Source organism: Oncorhynchus keta, chromosome 35, assembly GCF_023373465.1.
Source record: "Oncorhynchus keta strain PuntledgeMale-10-30-2019 chromosome 35, Oket_V2, whole genome shotgun sequence".
Classification (NCBI taxonomy): Eukaryota; Metazoa; Chordata; class Actinopteri; order Salmoniformes; family Salmonidae; genus Oncorhynchus; species Oncorhynchus keta.
The window spans coordinates 11,295,513-11,318,206 of record NC_068455.1 but is presented as its reverse complement, the minus strand read 5'-3'; the positions used below and the strand labels follow the sequence as shown (position 1 = coordinate 11,318,206).

The 22,694-nt window shown below is 43.1% G+C and overlaps 1 protein-coding gene across 2 annotated transcripts in view; it reads left to right on the top strand.

The window, feature by feature from the left end:
* Nucleotides 1-22,694, top strand: part of LOC118378836 (forkhead box protein N3-like) — a 173,689-nt gene that overhangs the window by 29,660 nt on the left and 121,335 nt on the right. For both annotated transcript variants that reach the window (XR_008092468.1, XM_052496500.1), the window contains exon 3: nucleotides 16,424-16,560. Coding sequence is in view for 1 of the 2 variants with exons in the window: in XM_052496500.1 (XP_052352460.1) it covers nucleotides 16,424-16,560 (137 nt within the window). In the remaining variant the exon portion in view is untranslated. The remainder of the gene's footprint in view (nucleotides 1-16,423; nucleotides 16,561-22,694) is intronic.

The window sequence follows — 22,694 nt, the reverse complement described above, 5'->3', positions numbered from 1 at the left end:
TCTCTCTCTCTTCCTCTCTCTCTCTCTTCCTCTCTCTCTCTTCCTCTCTGTCTCTCTTCCTCTCAATTCAATTCAATTCAATTCAAGGGCTTTATTGGCATGGGAAACATGTGTTAACATTGCCAAAGCAAGTGAGGTAGACAACATACAAAGTGAATATATAAAGTGAAAAACAACAAAAATTAACAGTAAACATTACACATACAACAGTTTCAAAACAGTAAAGACATTACAAATGTCATATTATATATATATATATATATTACACAATGTACAAATAATTAAAGGACACAAGATAAAATAAATAAGCATAAATATGGGTTGTATTTACAATGGTGTTTGTTCTTCACTGGTTGCCCTTTTCTCGTGGCAACAGGTCACAAATCTTGCTGCTGTGATGGCACACTGTGGAATTTCACCCAGTAGGTATGGGAGTTTTTCAAAATTGGATATGTTTTCGAATTCTTTGTGGATCTGTGTGATCTGGGGGAAATATGTCTCTCTAATATGGTCATACATTGGGCAGGAGGTTAGGAAGTGCAGCTCAGTTTCCACCTCATTTTGTGGGCAGTGAGCACATAGCCTGTCTTCTCTTGAGAGCCATGTCTGCCTACGGCGGCCTTTCTCAATAGCAAGGCTATGCTCACTGAGTCTGTACATAGTCAAAGCTTTCCTTAATTTTGTGTCAGTCACAGTGGTCAGGTATTCTGCCGCTGTGTACTCTCTGTGTAGGGCCAAATAGCATTCTAGTTTGCTCTGTTTTTTTGTTAATTCTTTCCAATGTGTTAAGTAATTATCTTTTTGTTTTCTCATGATTTGGTTGGGTCTAATTGTGCTGTTGTCCTGGGGCTCTGTAGGGTGTGTTTGTGTTTGTGAACAGAGCCCCAAGACCAGCTTGCTTAGGGACTCTTCTCCAGGTTCATCTCTCTGTTTGTGATGGCTTTGTTATGGAAGGTTTGTGAATCGCTTCCTTTTAGGTGGTTGTAGAATTTAATGGCTCTTTTCTGGATTTTGATAATTAGTGGGTATCGGCCTAATTCTGCTCTGCATGCATTATTTGGTGTTTTACGTTGTACACGGAGGATATTTTTGCAGAATTCTGCGTGCAGAGTCTCAATTTGGTGTTTGTCCCATTTTGTGAAGTCTTGGTTGGTGAGCGGACCCCAGACCTCACAACCATAAAGGGCAATGGGCTCTATGACTGATTCAAGTATTTTTAGCCAAATCCTAATTGGTATGTTGAAATTTATGTTTCTTTTGATGGCATAGAATGCCCTTCTTGCCTTGTCTCTCAGATCGTTCACACCTTTGTGGAAGTTACCTGTGGCGCTGATGTTTAGGCCAAGGTATGTATAGTTTTTGTGTGCTCTAGGGCAACAGTGTCGAGATGGAATTTGTATTTGTGGTCCTGGTGACTCGACCTTTTTGGAACACCATTATTTTGGTCTTACTGAGATTTACTGTCAGGGCCCAGGTCTGACAGAATCTGTGCATAAGATCTAGGTGCTGCTGTAGGCCCTCCTTGGTTGGTGACAGAAGCACCAGATCATCAGCAAACAGCAGACATTTGACTTCGGATTCTAGCAGGGGAGGCCGGGTGCTGCAGACTTTTCTAGTGCCCGCGCCAGTTCGTTGATATATATGTTGAAGAGGGTGGGGCTTAAGCTGCATCCCTGTCTAACCCACGACCCTGTGTGAAGAAATGTGTGTGTTTTTGCCAATTTTAACCGCACACTTGTTGTTTGTGTACATGGATTTTATAATGTCATATGTTTTACCCCCAACACCACTTTCCATCAGTTTGTATAGCAGACCCTCATGCCAAATTGAGTCGAAGGCTTTTTTGAAATCAACAAAGCATGAGAAGACTTTGCCTTTGTTTTGGTTTGTTTGGTTGTCAATTAAGGTGTGCAGGGTGAATACATGGTCTGTTGTACGGTAATTTGGTAAAAAGCCAATTTGACATTTGCTCAGTACATTGTTTTCATTGAGGAAATGTACGAGTCTGCTGTTAATAATAATGCAGAGGATTTTCCCAAGGTTACTGTTGACGCATATTCCACGGTAGTTATTCTCTCTCTCTCTCTCTCTCTCTCCCTCTCTCTCTCTATCTATCTCTCTTCCTCTCGCTCTCTTTCAAATTCAAATTCAAGCTGCTTTATTGGCATGAAAAACATTGTGTCAATATTGCCAAAGCAACAATGTATACAATATACATTGTAACAAAATTATAAATGATAGCAAATAATAATATAAAATGGTAGTAAATAGTAATACAAAATTAAATACAAAAATAATAATATAAAATGGTAGTAAATAGTAATACAAAATTAAATACAAAAATAATAAAAATAAAATGGTAACAGTCAATAGTAGAAATGTAATAAATATAAAATCAAATTATGGAAAATGAAACTATAACTAACTTATAACTAAATAACTGTCATCTTCTTCTTTATATCAGTACTACAACTACAATCATCATCAGACGACTACTACCATCACTAAACTGTTATCACTACGATTACCACCCATATTTGGAATGATAAACATTACATAAGTAAGTTACTGTTTACTATGCAGATGTTATTATTCAGTGTCCCTCAGGCGATGGCAGGAAAATACATATTTGGCTGCAAGAGGAGCCATTGCTCCTTCGCCCATTTAGTCGGCTTTGGGATTTTGTTTAGTTTTTCCAGTATTGTAAATATGATTCCTTTGATTGGTTCATGATTTTGCTTATTGGAATTCTTTCTTTTGAAGCAGTGCTGGTGTCAGCTTGGTTGGTGAGGTCCAACACCAGCTGACTGAGAGGGCTTGTTTCTGGGCTCAGCTCTCTCTCTCTCTCTCTCTCTCTCTCTCTCTCTCTCTCTCTCTCTCTCTCTCTCTCTCTCTCTCTCTCTCTCTCCCTCTCTCTCTCTCTCTCTCTCTCTCTCTCTCTCTCTCTCTCTCTCTATCTCTCTTCCTCTCGCTCTCTCTTCCTCTCTCTCTCTCTCTCTCTCTCTCTCTCTCTCTCTCTCTCTCTCTCTCTCTCTCTCTCTCTCTATCTCTCTTCCTCTCTCTCTCTCTCTCTCTCTCTATCTCTCTTCCTCTCTCTCTCTCTCTCTCTCTCTTCCTCTCGCTCTCTCTCTCTCTCTCTCTCTCTCTCTATCTCTCTTCCTCTCTCTCTCTCTCTCTCTCTCTCTATCTCTTCCTCTCTCTCTCTCTATCTCTCTTCCTCTCGCTCTCTCTCTCTATCTCTCTCTATCTCTCTTCCTCTCGCTCTCTCTCTCTCTATCTCTCTCTCTCTCTCTCTCTCTCTCTCTCTCTCTCTCTCTCTCTCTCTCTCTCTCTCTCTCTCTCTCTCTCTCTCTATCTCTCTTCTCTCTCTCTCTCTCTCTCTCTCTCTCTCTCTCTCTCTCTCTCTCTCTCTCTCTCTCTCTCTCTCTCTCTCTCTCTCTCTCTCTCTCTCTCTCTCTCTCTCTCTCTCTCTCTCTCTCTCTCTCTCTCTCTCTCTCTCTCTCTCTCTCTCTCTCTTCCTCTCTCTCTTCTCTCTCTCTCTCTCTCTCTCTCTCTCTCTTCCTCTCGCTCTTTCTCTCTCTCTCTCTCTCTCTCTCTCTCTCTCTCTCTCTCTCTCTCTCTCTCTCTCTCTCTCTCTCTCTTCCTCTCTCTCTCTCTCTCTCTCTCTCTCTCTTCCTCTCGCTCTCTCTCTCTCTCTATCTCTCTTCCTCTCGCTCTCTCTCTCTCTCTCTCTCTCTCTCTCTCTCTCTCTCTCTCTCTCTCTCTCTCTCTCTCTCTCTCTCTCTCTCTCTCTCTCTCTCTCTCTCTCTCTCTCTCTCTCTCTCTCTCTATCTCTCTTCCTCTCGCTCTCTATCTCTTCCTCTCGCTCTCTCTCTCTCTCTATCTCTCTTCCTCTCGCTCTATCTCTATATATATTTCTTTCCCTCAAATGGTAAACATTGATTTAAATCTTGATGAATGTTTATTTTTCTATCTTGTTTTCCCGGTAACCATGGCAACGTGCAGATTGAAGGGATTAATAGCACTAAATGGCAGGGAGCTGAGTGACAGGCCGTACAGATCCAGACAGATTAGATTAACAAAACCAAAACAAATATTTCATCTCTATTGAAATGAGAACATCTGATTTACAAATAGAGGAGTCGGTCTATATTGGTGACAGCAGTATTACCTTGACACTTTGTTTATTTCAGTGTGAGTGTATATGTATCTCTCTCTCTCTCTCTCTCTCTCTCTGTGTGTGTGTGTGTGTGTGTGTGTGTGTGTGTGTGTGTGTGTGTGTGTGTGTGTGTGTGTGTGTGTGTGTGTGTGTGTGTGTGTGTGTGTGTGTGTGTGTGTGTGTGTGTGTGTGTGTGTGTGTGTGTGTGTGTGTGTGTGTGTGTGTGTGCTGAGATAAATGTCTGTCATTCTTGATAATGGGTTGTCCATAGTCTTGTAATAACATGTGGCCTGTTTGTCAGTCTGCGAGGTTCTGCTGTGTGTGTGAGTATCCTGTTTGCTTATCTACACAGAGGAACATGGTCGTCATTAAGAGGAGACACGGGGAAAGAGCATGCCTCTCTCTGCAATCACTTTCCTCCCTCCCTTCCTCCCTCCTTCCCTGGACAGTTTTATCTCAATCTATTCATTCAAAGACTCAATCATTGTATGGTGGTGTCTACTGTCTTGCCCTTTGTGCTGCTGTCTGTGCCCAATTATTTTCATACCATGTTTTGTCCTGCTACCATGTTGTGCTGCTACCATGTTTTGTCCTTCTACCATGTTGTGTTGCTACCATGTTGTTGTCATGTTGTGTTGCTATCATGCAATGTTTTCGTGTGTTGCTGCCTTGTTATGTTGTTGTCTTAGGTCTCTCTTTATGTAGTGTTGTGTTGTCTCTCTTGTCCTGATGTGTGCTTTGTTCTATATACAGTGGGGCAAAAAAGTATTTAGTCAGCCACCAATTGTGCAAGTTCTCCCACTTAAAAAGATGAGAGAAGCCTGTAATTTTCATCCTTGGTACACTTCAACTATGACAGACAATATGAGGAGAAAAAAAAGGACCCTCTACCCCCCAGTCCCCACCATGGACCCTCTACCCCCAGTCCCCACCATGGACCCTCTACCCCCCAGTCCCCACCATGGACCCTCTATCCCCCAGTCCCCACCATGGACCCTCTACCCCCCAGTCCCCACCATGGACCCTCTACCCCCCAGTCCCCACCATGGACCCTCTACCCCCAGTCCCCACCATGGACCCTCTACCCCCCAGTCCCCACCATGGACCCTCTACCCCCCAGTCCCCACCATGGACCCTCTACCCCCCAGTCCCCACCATGGACCCTCTACCCCCCAGTCCCCACCATGGACCCTCTATCCCCCAGTCCCCACCATGGACCCTCTATCCCCCAGTCCCCACCATGGACCCTCTACCCCCAGTCCCCACCATGGACCCTCTACCCCCAGTCCCCACCATGGACCCTCTACCCCCAGTCCCCACCATGGATCCTCTACCCCCAGTCCCCACCATGGACCCTCTACCCCCAGTTCCCACCATGGACCCTCTACCCCCAGTCCCCACCATGGACCCTCTACCCCCAGTCCCCACCATGGACCCTCTACCCCCCAGTCCCCACCATGGAACCTCTACCCCCCAGTCCCCCAGTCGTCAGCCTGTAATCCCTACCCCTAATCCCTAGGCCCTAACTCTAATCCCTATATTTAGTCCCTACCCCCAACCCCTAAACTTTACCCCTAATCACTAGCCGCTACCCCTAATCCCTAACCCTAATCCCTAACCCTCATCCCTCCTCCTAACCCTACCCCTTTATCCCTGATCACTACCCCTAGTCTCTAATTACTACCCCTAACCCTTACCCCTAAATCCTACCCCTAGTCCCTACCCCTAGACCCTACCCCTAATAGCTACCCCTACCCGTAATAGCTACCCCTACCCATAGTCCCTACCCCCTAGTCCCTACCTCCTAGTCCCTACCTTCTAGTCCCTACCCCCTACCCCTAATCCCTACCTCTAACCCCTACCCCTAGTCCCTACCTCCAGCTCCCTACCCCTAGCTCCCTACCCCCAGCTCCCTACCCCTAGCTCCCTACCCCTAGTCCCTACCCCTAATACTTACCCCTAGCCCTAAAACCTACCCCTAGTCCCTATCCCGTGCCCCATACCCCCAGCTCCCTACCCCTTGACCCTATGCCTAAAACCTACCCATAGAGCCTACCCCTAATCCCTACCTCTAACCCCGAGCCCTAATACCTAGCCCTAGTCCCTACCCCTAGCTCCCTACCCTTTAATAGCTACCCCTTACCCCTAACCCTAGAGACTACCCATAAACCCTACCCCTAGTCCCTACCCCGTGCCCCATACCCCCAGCTCCCTACCCCTAGGCCCTACCCTTTAATAGCTACCCCTTACCCCTACCCCTTGAGACTACCCATAAACCCTACCCCTAGACCCTACCCCTAATACCTACCCCTAGTCCCTACCCCTAATACCTACCCCTAGCCCTAATACCTTCCCCAGCTCCCTACCCCCAGCTCCCTACCCCTAGACCCTACCCCTAGGCCCTACCCTTTAATAGCTACCCCTTACCCCTACCCCTAGTCCCTACCCCTAGCCCTAACTCTTAGTCCCTACCCCTAACCCCTAGTCCCTACCCCTAATCCCTAGTCCCTACCCCTACCCCTAACCACTAACCCCTACCCCTAATCCCTACCCCTACCCCTACCCTAACCCTACCCCTAACCCCTAACCCCTAACCCCTTATCCCTACCCCTAACCCCTAGTCCCTACCCCTAACCTCTACCCCTAGTCCCTACCCCTAACCCCTACCCCTAGTCCCTACCCCTAACCCCTACCCCTAACCCCTACCCCTAACCCCTAGTCCCTAACCCCTACCCCTAGTCCCTAATCCTAACACGGAACCCAAACCGGCTGTGCGCGTGCGCCATCATGCATACGTTTATTTTGCCACCCCCAACACCAAACGCAATCACGACATGTAGGTTAAAATATCAAAACAAACTCTGAACCAATTACATTAATTTGAGGACAGGTCGACATTTATGGCAATTTTGCTAGCTAGCTTCCACTTGCTAGCTAATTTTTCCCATTTTACTAGCTTGCTATTGCTAGCTAATTTGTCCTATTTTACTAGCTTGCTGTTGCTAGCTAATTTGTCCTGGGATATAAACATTGAGTTGTTATTTTACCTGAAATGCAGAAAGTCCTCTACTCCAACCATTAATAAAACGGTCAAACAAATCGTTTAACTACAACACAACTACTGACAGCTATTCAGGTCACTACTGATAACTACAACACAACTACTGACAGCTATTCAGGTCACTACTGATAACTACAACACAACTACTGACAGCTATTCAGGACACTACTGATAACTACAACACAACTACTGACAGCTATTCAGGTCACTACTGATAACTACAACACAACTACTGACAGCTATTCAGGTCACTACTGATAACTACAACACAACTACTCTAAGCTATTCAGGTCACTCACTACTGATAACTACAACACAACTACTGACTGCTTTTCAGGTCACTACCAATAACTACAACACAACTACTCTAAGCTATTCAGGTCACTACTGATAACTACAACACAACTACTGACAGCTATTCAGGTCACTACTGATAACTACAACACAACTACTGACAGCTATTCAGGTCACTACTGATAACTACAACACAACTACTGACTGCTTTTCAGGTCACTACCAATAACTACAACACAACTACTCTCTCAGTCATCATTCTCATAGTGCCCTTCAATCAGTCATCCTTCTCATAGTGCCCTTCAATCAGTCATCCTTCTCATAGTGCCCTTCAATCAGTCATCCTTCTCATAGTGCCCTTCAATCAGTCATCCTTCTCATAGTGCCCTTCAATCAGTCATCCTTCTCATAGTGCCCTTCAATCAGTCATCCTTCTCATAGTGCCCTTCAATCAGTCATCCTTCTCATAGTGCCCTTCAATCAGTCATCCTTCTCATAGTGCCCTTCAATCAGTCATCCTTCTCATAGTGCCCTTCAATCAGTCATCCTTCTCATAGTGCCCTTCAATCAGTCATCCTTCTCATAGTGCCCTTCAATCAGTCATCCTTCTCATAGTGCCCTTCAATCAGTCATCCTTCTCATAGTGCCCTTCAATCAGTCATCCTTCTCATAGTGCCCTTCAATCAGTCATCCTTCTCATAGTGCCCTTCAATCAGTCATCCTTCTCATAGTGCCCTTCAATCAGTCATCCTTCTCATAGTGCCCTTCAATCAGTCATCCTTCTCATAGTGCCCTTCAATCAGTCATCCTTCTCATAGTGCCCTTCAATCAGTCATCCTTCTCATAGTGCCCTTCAATCAGTCATCCTTCTCATAGTGCCCTTCAATCAGTCATCCTTCTCATAGTGCCCTTCAATCAGTCATCCTTCTCATAGTGTCCTTCAATCAGTCATCCTTCTCATAGTGCCCTTCAATCAGTCATCCTTCTCATAGTGCACAAACACACACACAGTTCAGAGATCCCTGTCTTTTCTCTGTGTGTTGTGACTCAGTGGAGTTCACGGTACACTAGAAAAGCCCTTCACTCCAGTGGTTTGTAGACCTCGTTGTGTATACAGAGAATTCGAGGGAGGGAGGGAGGGAGGGAGGGAGGGAGGGAGAGAGAGGGAGAGAGAGAGGGAGAGAGAGGGAGAGAGAGGGAGAGAGGGAGAGAGAGAGAGAGAGAGAGAAAAAGCACCATTGTTTGTGTTCTCTTGATCATCGGATGAATCCGCTGTCAGAGAGTGAGATGGAGGTGGAAGGGAGCCAAGTAGTTGCATTCATCCAACCAAGGAGGGAGGAGAAGAGTGCCATTCTGACAGTTGAATTAGAGATGGGGAGATGTGTTTACATATTGCTTGTGAGAGGGGAGATCTCCGTGATATTTCCACTGTTGATCCTGGCAGCAGGGGCCCAAGGGGAACACCTCAAAGTGTTGTCTGGGAGTGAATCTCACTGCTTTACACTGTCTTCATTCTGAGTTGATTTATTTTTCAACTGTAAAGACATTTGAATTGACCCCACAGTAAAGTTTTTCAGTGGCTGCATATGTGTGACACATTTTGAATGTTTTATTTTAGAGAATAACAGTGTGTGTGTGTGTGTGCTTGTAGTCAGAGACACATATCATACACACCTATAACCTCCTGTTTCGAGGCAGAGGGGGTGTCTTGGAGTTGTCTAGATTGCCCTTGTTCTCTATTGTATGTCCTCTATGATCTAGTGCTGGGTGGGATTCCTATTCTACTAAATACAAGTATTGATGCACAGCCCGGGTCTCTATTGTATGTCCTCTATGATCTAGTGCTGGGTGGGATTCCTATTCTACTAAATACAAGTATTGATGCACGGACCGGTTTGGGTTTTAACTTGTCCTTTAACGGTATTTGAATGTTTGGTTTGTTAAATGAGATACGCTGTATGTAATGTTCATTTTTATAGTTTACTACTTGAGTCATTTCTCTCCACTCTCTCTCTCTCTCCATGCCACTTTCCACATAGACCTAGTCCCGCCCCCTGTCACTCAAGGAGTGCATATGTGACCGACCGGCTCGATTCGGTCTTATGTTGCAAAATTAGAAAATGTGTTTCTTTACTTTGGATAAAAGTAGAGACTCTGAGCTTGAAAATGGTATATCATACACTACAGTTGAGGAACAATGGGAAAGCAATTTGACTTTGAAAATGGATAAACTTGTAAGCTCACTTTTGAGAAAATGGCCCTTGAATGTTTTGGTACACCTACTGGAGACCTCTTCTTTGTCTACACCCATTCAGCATCGTCCACACCCTCTTAAGCCTTTGTTCCACCCATCTCTTTAAGGATTCACTTGTGAGGCCATCCACTAAACAATCAAAGAGTTGAAGACTAAAGGCTGGTTTATACCACGGGTGTGTAAATTCAATCAGAAGTGCCAGAGTAGACTGTCTGATTGTCTGTTCGTAACTTCAGAGCGTTTCACTCTCGGAGCGTACACTGGATGCTCTGACCGAAGAGCAGGGTTGATCCGAGCATTCGGACTTAACAACAGCAGTCAAACACCCAAGCTAACTTGCTAGCTAGCTAACAGTATGCTTTAACTTCAAGTGAAAACGACTTCCTGACAAAATTAGAAACGTTTAAAATAAAAAAAATATGGCTGGCTAGACAATCTTACCCATATACATGGACGGACGCTTCTCCCTCTCTGTCACGGTCGCCCTTATTCTTATTTTCTTTTGTTCACCTTTATTTAACCAGGTGGCCAGTTGAGAACAAGTTCTAAACAAGATAAAGCAAAGCAGTGCGAAAAAAACAACAACACAGTTACACATAAACAAACGTACAGTCAATAACGCAATAGAAAAGCAAAATCTAAAAATCTATGTACAGTGTGTTCAAATGTAGAAGAGTAAGGAGGTTGGCAATAAATAGGCCCTAGAGGTGAAAATAATTACAATTTAGCAATTAATACTGGAGTGAAATATGTGCAGATGATGATGTGCAGGTAGAGATACTGGGGTGCAAAAGAGCAAGAGGGTAAGTAATAATATGGGGATGAGGTAGTTGGGTGTGCTATTTACAGATTGGTTGTGTACAGGTACAGCGATCGGTAAACTGCTATGACAGCTGATGCTTAAAGTTAGAGAGGGAGATATAAGACTCCAGCAATTCGTTCCATTTATTTGCAGCACAGAACTGGAAGGAAAGGCGGCTAAAGAGAGTGTTGGCTTTGGGGATGACCAGTGCAAAGTACCTGCTAGAGCGCGTGCTACAGGTGGGTGCTGCTATGGTGACCAGTGCAATGTACCTGCTGGAGCGCGTGCTACGGGTGGGTATTGCTATGGTAACCAGTGCAATATACTTGCTGGAGCGCTTGCTACGGGTGGGTATTGCTATGGTGACCAGTGCAATATACTTGCTGGAGCGCGTGCTACGGGTGGGTATTGCTATGGTGACCAGTGCAATGTACCTGCTGGAGCGCGTGCTACGGGTGGGTATTGCTATGGTAACCAGTGCAATATACTTGCTGGAGCGCGTGCTACGGGTGGGTATTGCTATGGTAACCAGTGCAATATACTTGCTGGAGCGCGTGCTACGGGTGGGTATTGCTATGGTAACCAGTGCAATATACTTGCTGGAGCGCGTGCTACGGGTGGGTATTGCTATGGTGACCAGTGCAATGTACCTGCTGGAGCGCGTGTCCTGGAGCCTAGAGAGCAGAGGAAATATTAGCAGTTAGCCACCTAGCGCTGACTGTTAGCCTCTCTAACACTTCTATGGGGTAGATCTCTGTGTTCAGAACCTGATATCACAGGTCCTCCGTGCAGACTGGACGCCCCAGTTGACAGGGGCGAGGCGCTCTCACTCTCACCTCGGTGCATGCACGCACGCACACATGCACGCACACACACACACACACACACACACACACACACACACACACACACACACACACACACACACACACACACACACACACGCTCAAAAACAGACACACAGACACACACACACACACACACACACAGACAAACACAGGACTGTGTCACTGTGGTCCCGGCGGCCGTCAGATATCACTGGACCTAAGATCATTGAACCAACTAGAACACAGAGCCCTTTCTGACAGGACACCATACCACCACTGTTATAATGAATCTCCCTGTAGTAAACTGCTGACAATATCGTACAGGGACCGTAAAAAACACATACTTCAGCAACATCAGCAAGACCAAAGGAGCTGATCGTGGACGAGAGGAAACAGAGGGCCGAGCACGTCCCAATTCACATCGACAAGGCTGTTGTGGAATAGTGTATCGTGGTCCACATACATCAGCACAGTCGTGAAGAGGGCACGACAACGCCTCGAAAAAGATTTGGCTCTCAGCTCCTCAGGAGTTTTCCAGCTGCACCATTGAGAGCATTTTCAGTGGCTGCATCACCACTTGTTTTAAATAAACAGTTTAGAGCTACAGTTGAAGTCAGAAGTTTACATACACCGGGAGTCATTAAAACTCGTTGTTCAACCACTCCACAAATATCTTGTTAACAAACTATAGTTTTGGTAAGTACCAAATACTAATTGAGTGTATGTAAAACCTCTGACCCACTGGGAATGTGATGAAAGAAATAAAAAGCTTAAATAAATCCTTCTCTCTACTATTATTCTGACATTTCACATTCTTCAAATAAAGTGGAGATCCTAACTGACCTAAAACAGGGAATTTTTACTAGAATTATATGTCAGGAATTGTGAAAAACTCTATTTGGCTAAGGTGTATGTAAACTTCAGACTTCAACAACGCTGCTCAAAAAAATGGGGAACACTAAAATAACACATCCTAGATCTGAATGAATTAAATATTCTTATTAAATACTTTTTTCTTTACATAGTTGAATGTGCTGACAACAAAATCACACAAAAATGATAAATGGAAATCAAATGTATCAAGCCATGGAGGTCTGGATTTGGAGTCACACTCAAAATTAAAGTGGAAAACCACACTACAGGCTGATCCAACTTTGTAATGTCCTTAAAACAAGTCAAAATGAGGCTCAGTAGTGTGTGTGGCCTCCACGTGCATGTATGACCTCCCTACAATGCCTGGGCATGCTCTCCTGAGGGATCTCCTCCCAGACCTGGACTAAAGCCTCCGCCAACTCCTGGACAGTCTGTGGTGCAACGTGGCTTTGGTGGATGGAGCGAGACATGAACGGGGAACGTTCATGGGGAACGGGCGGGCCAGTCCATAGCATCAATGCCTTCCTCTTGCAGGAACTGCTGACACACTCCAGCCACATGAGGTCTAGCATTGTCTTGCATTAGGAGGAACCCAGGGCCAACCGCACCAGCATATGGTCTCACAAGGGGTCTGAGGATCTCATCTGGGTACCTAATGGCAGTCAGGTTACCTCTGGCGAGCACATAGAGGACTGTGTGGCCCCCCAAAGAAATGCCACCCCACACAATGACTGACCCACCGCCAAACCGGTCATGCTAGAGGATGTTGCAGGCAGCAGAATATTCTCCACGGCGTCTCCAGACTCTGTCACTTCTGTCACATGTGCTCAGTGTGAACCTGCTTTCATCTGTGAAGAGCACAGAGCGCCAGTGGCGAACGGTGTTGGGTCTGTTTCTGACCGTTTGAGCAGACACATGCACATTTGTGGCCTGCTGGAGGTCATTTTGCAGGACTCTGGCAATGCTCCTCCTGCTCCTCCTTGCACAAAAGCGGAGGTAGCGGTCCTACGGCCTCCTCCACGTCTCCTGATGTACTGGCCTGTCTCCCGGTAGCGCCACAGCAAACCTTCTTGCCACAGCTCGCATTGATGTGCCATCCTGGATGAGCTGCACTACCTGAGCCACGTGTGTGGGTTGTAGACTCCGTTTCATGCTACCACTAGAGTGAAAGCACCGCCAGCATTCAAAAGTGACCAAAACATCAGCCAGGAAGCATAGGAACTGAGAAGTGGTCTGTGGTCACCACCTGCAGAACCACTCCTTTATTGGGGGTGTCTTGCTAATTGCCTATAATTTCCACCTGTTGTCTATTCCATTTGCACTACAGCATGTGCAATGTATTGTCAATCAGTGTTGCTTCCTAAGTGGACAGTTTGATTTCACAGAAGTGTGATTGACTATGGAGTTACATTGTGTTGTTTAAGTGTTCCCTTTATTTTTTTGAGCAGTGTATATATATTGGACCCTCCAGCGAGGTTCGAACAAGCACCCCATGGGGCAAAGAGATTTTTTATTTGGATAATCTCATTATCTATTACAAGTTGTGTCTTTAGGTTGAGAGAAAATGTTACTGTTTTAGAGCTCAGGGAATCTTGAAAAAACATAACCATTTCAACAAGTGTTTAAAGGCCTTGATTGTTTAATTCTAACATTAGATTATTCAAATATGTAATACAAATCTCAAAACTTCTTTTTGTGCTGTTTTATAACACTATATAATGCTCCAGGGCTAATTTCGTTAGCAAAAATTTTGGCATGTTTTTATAGATTTTGAACAAAAAACAACATTTAAGAAAAAAACAAATATCCTTTAGATCTATCACAGTAAATACTTCAGTTGTTTAAGCATATGTTGCAGGACAGTGTTTACAATACATATGTTGTAGGACAGTGTTTACAATACATATGTTGCAGGACAGTGTTTACAATACATATGTTGCAGGACAGTGTTTACAATACATATGTTGTAGGACAGTGTTTACAATACATATGTTGCAGGACAGTGTTTACAATACATATGTTGCAGGACAGTGTTTACAATACATATGTTGCAGAACAGTGTTTACAATACATATGTTGCAGGACAGTGTTTACAATACATATGTTGCAGGACAGTGTTTACAATACATATGTTGCAGGACAGTGTTTACAATACATATGTTGCAGAACAGTGTTTACAATACATATGTTGCAGGACAGTGTTTAATACATATGTTGCAGAACAGTGTTTACAATACATATGTTGCAGGACAGTGTTTACAATACATATGTTGCAGGACAGTGTTTACAATACATATGTTGCAGGACAGTGTTTACAATACATATGTTGCAGGACAGTGTTTACAATACATATGTTGCAGGACAGTGTTTACAATACATATGTTGCAGGACAGTGTTTACAATACATATGTTGCAGGACAGTGTTTAATACATATGTTGCAGGACAGTGTTTACAATACATATGTTGCAGGACAGTGTTTACAATACATATGTTGCAGGACAATGTTTACAATACATATGTTGCAGGACAGTGTTTACAATACATATGTTGCAGGACAGTGTTTACAATACTTTTTTTTCTGAATCAGATTGAACATTCTACATGATTGCCAAATGTCACATCTGGAGGAAACCAGGCACTGCTCATCACCTGGCCAATAACATCCCTATGGTGAAGCATGGTGGTGGCATCATCATGCTGTGGGCATGTTTTTCAGCGGCAGGGACTGTGAGAGTAGTCAGGATCAAGGGAAAGATGAACAGAGAAAAGTACAGAGAGATCCTTGATGAAAATCTGTTCCAGAGCACTCAGGACCTCAGACTGGGACGAAGGTTCACCTTCCAACAGGACAACAACCCTAAGCACACAGCCAAGTTCACCTGACTTGAACATGATTGAACATCTCTGGAGAGACCTGAAAATAGCTGTGCCTCGACGCTCCCTATGCAACCTGACAGAGCTTGATACGATCTGCAGAGAAGAATGGGAGAAACTCCACAAATACAGGTGTGCCAAGCTTGTAGCGTCACACCCAAGAAGACTCAAGGTTGTAATCGCTGCCAAAGGTGCTTCAACAAAGTACTGAGTAAAGGGTCTGAATACTTATGTAAATAAGGTATTTCTGTTTTTTATTTGTAATAAATGTTGTCATTATGTGTAGATTGATGAAGATTATTTGTCATTTAATCCATTTTATAATAAGGCTGTAACGTAAAACAAAATGTGGAACAAGTAAAGGGGTCAGAATACTTTCTGAATGTTCATGACATATTAACTCAGAGCTTTAACATCCAAAGCAATTCTTACCTTGGTCAGTCACATTGCATGTTGCAGTGGCAAGCTAAAAATGCTAGCCAGTTAACTAGCTGTGTTGGTTAGCTCGGTGAAAACACTTGCTTGCAGGCAGTTAAAGAAAATATCTTCTTTCTCTGTCACCCATCTGATGAAAAACATATTTTATATCAATGTTATGATTATATCATTTTTTTTAAATGCCATTATCCATTAGGAAGATGTTTGGCACTGAGAGCTGGTCTTCTTCATCTGAACAACGTTCAATTGCAAGGGCTGCTGCGTCAGTTGGAGGTGGGCTGGGGTGCGAGGCTCGGGAACATTTCAAAATTGTGATTGACAGCTCAGGAAAAATATGTTCTAGGTTCATATGTCTCTTTTTGAAATAAACATAGCTAATCTTATTTGTTTCATAAGTAGCAGGCATCCTTAATAGCAGCCTCATTTTTCATGCAAACCCCACTTTGGGAACCTAATACCAAGAGGTCAGTAGACTCAACATTACAATTCAGCATGACACATGCAGTGCAAAAATATATGTAATTGACATATATTTTTAAATATATTTACATACATATTCTATGGTGTGTTCAAGCTATATATTTCATAAATATGTAAATATATTTGGATTTCCCCAAAATGCATTTACATATATTATAGTGCATGCGTTTTCTGTATAGGGAGGGAAAGAAAAGGGTGTGTGGTCTCCGTTAAGTGTCTTTGGGACTGTCTCTCTGTGTTCTCTTCTACTGTTCAATAATATGCAAGTAACTGACCTCACAATAGCCAGTGGCGAGTCTTGTTATTGTGAATCTGTAAAAACAACTGTTGACTCCACTATTGCTCTCTCTCTCTCTACAGAGCATTGGGAAGGGGTCCTTATGGTGTATAGATCCTGAGTACAGGCAGAATTTGATTCAGGCTTTGAAAAAGACACCTTACCACCCTCACGCCCAGGTCTTCTCAACGCCACCCACCTCTCCTCAGGCATATCAGAGGTAAGACACACACACACACACACTTATGCACGCACACACACACACACACATACGCACGCACGCACGCACACACGCACGCACGCACGCACACACACACACACACACACACACACACACACACACACACACACACACACACACACACACACACACACACACACACACACGCACATGTGCGTACTCACACACACCAGGATTTCAGTTAGAAACTGTGAAAGCTGACATTTGACCAGCAGCAAATTAATTTACATTTGAGAAATGTATCGGACCTGTTAACATGTGGTGCGTTAACTGATCAGGGCATCTACCCACAATGCTCAGAATGACAGAAACCCCATTCCGATCATGGTAATTCATGTTAACAGAACATGCAAGTCGAGGATGCAATAATGTGCTGTCCCTTATAAAAACAACAACATCTAATTCTGATGCTATGAAGAGGTCAGAATGCCTGTCCACATTCATTTTTCTTCAGCCAACAAGACGAGTAACTAACAACAGTATCACTAGTCTATGTCATTCTACTGTCCCCCAATAGTAGAAAAAGTTGACCTATTCTATCGGTCAGCTTGTCGAGAAAGAAATAACCCAAACAGACTCTGGGACAGTTGTGGGACGATAGAGCCCATATTCATACAACCAGTAGACATAACATACAAAAACACACGTTAAAAAGCTATGAATCTGATGCAACACATCAGAACGTTTAGCTTCTAATGTTGATAAACTATTATTTCTTCACGTTATTAACGCAGCGATGCAGACAAGGCAGGAGCTACGAGTGAATGTTCATTCCACAATGGATTTCACAAGAAAACACAGATGTCAAAAGCACACAGCACATGTGACAGAGATCTAATATGCAACAACAAGCATGGGTTGTTAATATGACTAGGATGGGTTGTTAATATGACTAGGATGGGGGTTGTTAATATGACTAGGATGGGGGTTGTTAATATGACTAGGATGGGGGTTGTTAATATGACTAGGATGGGTTGTTAATATGACTAGGATGGGGGTTGTTAATATGACTAGGATGGGGGTTGTTAATATGACTAGGATGGGTTGTTAATATGACTAGGATGGGGTTGTTAATATGACTAGGATGGGGGTTGTTAATATGACTAGGATGGGGTTGTTAATATGACTAGGATGGGGTTGTTAATATGACTAGGATGGGTTGTTAATATGACTAGGATGGGTTGTTAATATGACTAGGATGAGTTGTTAATATGACTAGGATGGGGGTTGTTAATATGACTAGGATGGGGTTGTTAATATGACTAGGATGGGGGTTGTTAATATGACTGGATGGGAGTTGTTAATATGACTAGGATGGGAGTTGTTAATATGACTAGGATGGGGATTGTTAATATGACGAGGATGGGGTTGTTAATATGACTAGGATGGGTTGTTAATATGACTAGGATGGGGGTTGTTAATATGACTAGGATGGGGGTTGTTAATATGACTAGGATGGGGGTTGTTAATATGACTAGGATGGGGTTGTTAATATGACTAGGATGGGGGTTGTTAATATGACTAGGATGGGGTTGTTAATATGACTAGGATGGGGGTTGTTAATATGACTAGGATGGGGTTGTTAATATGACTAGGATGGGGGGGGTTGTTAATATGACTAGGATGGGGGTTGTTAATATGACTAGGATGGGGGTTGTTAATATGACTAGGATGGGAGTTGTTAATATGACTAGGATGGGTTGTTAATATGACTAGGATGGGGGTTGTTAATATGACTAGGATGGGGGTTGTTAATATGACTAGGATGGGGGTTGTTAATATGACTAGGATGGGGTTGTTAATAAGACTAGGATGGGTTGTTAATATGACTAGGATGGGGGTTGTTAATATGACTAGGATGAGGGTTGTTAATATGACTAGGATGGGGGTTGTTAATATGACTAGGATGGGGTTGTTAATATGACTAGGATGGGGGTTGTTAATATGACCAGGATGGGGGTTGTTAATATGACTAGGATGGGTTGTTAATATGACTAGGATGGGGGTTGTTAATAAGACTAGGATGGGTTGTTAATATGACTAGGATGGGGTTGTTAATATGACTAGGATGGGGGTTGTTAATATGACTAGGATGGGTTGTTAATATGACTAGGATGGGTTGTTAATATGACTAGGATGGGTTGTTAATATGACTAGGATGGGTTGTTAATATGACTAGGATGGGGGTTGTTAATATGACTAGGATGGGGGTTGTTAATATGACTAGGATGGGTTGTTAATATGACTAGGATGGGTTGTTAATATGACTAGGATGGGGTTGTTAATATGACTAGGATGGGTTGTTAATATGACTAGGATGGGTTGTTAATATGACTAGGATGGGTTGTTAATATGACTAGGATGGGGGTTGTTAATATGACTAGGATGGGGGTTGTTAATATGACTAGGATGGGGGTTGTTAATATGACTAGGATGGGTTGTTAATATGACTAGGATGGGTTGTTAATATGACTAGGATGGGGTTGTTAATATGACTAGGATGGGTTGTTAATATGACTAGGATGGGTTGTTAATATGACTAGGATGGGGGTTGTTAATATGACTAGGATGGGTTGTTAATATGACTAGGATGGGTTGTTAATATGACTAGGATGGGGGTTGTTAATATGACTAGGATGGGTTGTTAATATGACTAGCCAATTTGATGGAGCGTCTGTTAATATGACTAAATGTAAATGTTAAATGTAGGATGGGGGTTGTTAATATGACTAGGATGGGGTTGTTAATATGACTAGGATGGGGGTTGTTAATATGACTAGGATGGGGGTTGTTAATATGACTAGGATGGGGGTTGTTAATATGACTAGGATGGGGGTTGTTAATATGACTAGGATGGGTTGTTAATATGACTAGGATGGGGGTTGTTAATATGACTAGGATGGGGGTTGTTAATATGACTAGGATGGGTTGTTAATATGACTAGGATGGGGGTTGTTAATATGACTAGGATGGGGTTGTTAATATGACTAGGATGGGGGTTGTTAATATGACTAGGATGGGGTTGTTAATATGACTAGGATGACTAGGGGGTTGTTAATATGACTAGGATGGGGTTGTTAATATGACTAGGATGGGGGTTGTTAATATGACTAGGATGGGTTGTTAATATGACTAGGATGGGGTTGTTAATATGACTAGGATGGGTTGTTAATATGACTAGGATGGGGGTTGTTAATATGACTAGGATGGGGGTTGTTAATATGACTAGGATGGGTTGTTAATATGACTAGGATGGGGTTGTTAATATGACTAGGATGGGGGTTGTTTAATATGACTAGGATGGGGGTTGTTAATATGACTAGGATGGGGGTTGTTAATATGACTAGGATGGGGGTTGTTAATATGACTAGGATGGGTTGTTAATATGACTAGGATGGGGGTTGTTAATATGACTAGGATGGGGTTGTTAATATGACTAGGATGGGGTTGTTAATATGACTAGGATGGGTTGTTAATATGACTAGGATGGGTTGTTAATATGACTAGGATGGGGTTGTTAATATGACTAGGATGGGGAGTTGTTAATATGACTAGGATGGGTTGTTAATATGACTAGGATGGGGGTTGTTAATATGACTAGGATGGGGGTTGTTAATATGACTAGGATGGGGGTTGTTAATATGACTAGGATGGGGGTTGTTAATATGACTAGGATGGGGTTGTTAATATGACTAGGATGGGGTTGTTAATATGACTAGGATGGGGGTTGTTAATATGACTAGGATGGGGGTTGTTAATATGACTAGGATGGGGGTTGTTAATATGACTAGGATGGGGGTTGTTAATATGACTAGGATGGGTTGTTAATATGACTAGGATGGGGGTTGTTAATATGACTAGGATGGGTTGTTAATATGACTAGGATGGGGGTTGTTAATATGACTAGGATGGGGGTTGTTAATATGACTAGGATGGGGTTGTTAATATGACTAGGATGGGTTGTTAATATGACTAGGATGGGTTGTTAATATGACTAGGATGGGGGTTGTTAATATGACTAGGATGGGTTGTTAATATGACTAGGATGGGGTTGTTAATATGACTAGGATGGGGGTTGTTAATATGACTAGGATGGGTTGTTAATATGACTAGGATGGGGGTTGTTAATATGACTAGGATGGGGGTTGTTAATATGACTAGGATGGGGGTTGTTAATATGACTAGGATGGGTTGTTAATATGACTAGGATGGGGGTTGTTAATATGACTAGGATGGGGTTGTTAATATGACTAGGATGGGGGTTGTTAATATGACTAGGATGGGGGTTGTTAATATGACTAGGATGGGGTTGTTAATATGACTAGGATGGGGGTTGGGGTTGTTAATATGACTAGGATGGGGTTGTTAATATGACTAGGATGGGGGTTGTTAATATGACTAGGATGGGGTTGTTAATATGACTAGGATGGGGGTTGTTAATATGACTAGGATGGGGTTGTTAATATGACTAGGATGGGGGTTGTTAATATGACTAGGATGGGTTGTTAATATGACTAGGATGGGGGTTGTTAATATGACTAGGATGGGGGTTGTTAATATGACTAGGATGGGGGTTGTTAATATGACTAGGATGGGGGTTGTTAATATGACTAGGATGGGGGTTGTTAATATGACTAGGATGGGGGTTGTTAATATGACTAGGATGGGGGTTGTTAATATGACTAGGATGGGTTGTTAATATGACTAGGATGGGTTGTTAATATGACTAGGATGGGGTTGTTAATATGACTAGGATGGGGGTTGTTAATATGAGGATGGATGACTAGGATGGGGGTTGTTAATATGACTAGGATGGGGTTGTTAATATGACTAGGATGGGGGTTGTTAATATGACTAGGATGGGGGTTGTTAATATGACTAGGATGGGGGTTGTTAATATGACTAGGATGGGGGTTGTTAATATGACTAGGATGGGGGTTGTTAATATGACTAGGATGGGGGTTGTTAATATGACTAGGATGAGTTGTTAATATGACTAGGATGGGTTGTTAATATGACTAGGATGGAGTTGTTAATATGACTAGGATGGGTTGGTAATATGACTAGGATGGAGTTGTTAATATGACTAGGATGGGAGTTGTTAATATGACTAGGATGGGTTGTTAATATGACTAGGATGGGGGTTGTTAATATGACTAGGATGGGAGTTGTTAATATGACTAGGATGGGTTGTTAATATGACTAGGATGGGTTGTTAATATGACTAGGATGGGGGTTGTTAATATGACTAGGATGGGGGTTGTTAATATGACTAGGATGGGGGTTGTTAATATGACTAGGATGGGGGTTGTTAATATGACTAGGATGGGGTTGTTAATATGACTAGGATGGGGGTTGTTAATATGACTAGGATGGGTTGTTAATATGACTAGGATGGGGGTTATTAATATGACTAGGATGGGGGTTGTTAATATGACTAGGATGGGTTGTTAATATGACTAGGATGGGTTGTTAATATGACTAGGATGGGGGGGGTTGTTAATATGACTAGGATAGTTAATATGACTAGGGGGGTTGTTAATATGACTAGGATGGGGGTTGTTAATATGACTAGGATGGGGGTTGTTAATATGACTAGGATGGGGGTTGTTAATATGACTAGGATGGGGGTTGTTAATATGACTAGGATGGGGGTTGTTAATATGACTAGGATGGGGGTTGTTAATATGACTAGGATGGGGTTGTTAATATGACTAGGATGGGGGTTGTTAATATGACTAGGATGGGGGTTGTTAATATGACTAGGATGGGGTTGTTAATATGACTAGGATGGGTTGTTAATATGACTAGGATGGGGTTGTTAATATGACTAGGATGGGGTTGTTAATATGACTAGGATGGGGGTTGTTAATATGACTAGGATGGGTTGTTAATATGACTAGGATGGGGTTGTTAATATGACTAGGATGGGGTTGTTAATATGACTAGGATGGGGTTGTTAATATGACTAGGATGGGGTTGTTAATATGACTAGGATGGGGTTGTTAATATGACTAGGATGGGGGTTGTTAATATGACTAGGATGGGGTTGTTAATATGACTAGGATGGGGGTTGTTAATATGACTAGGATGGGGGTTGTTAATATGACTAG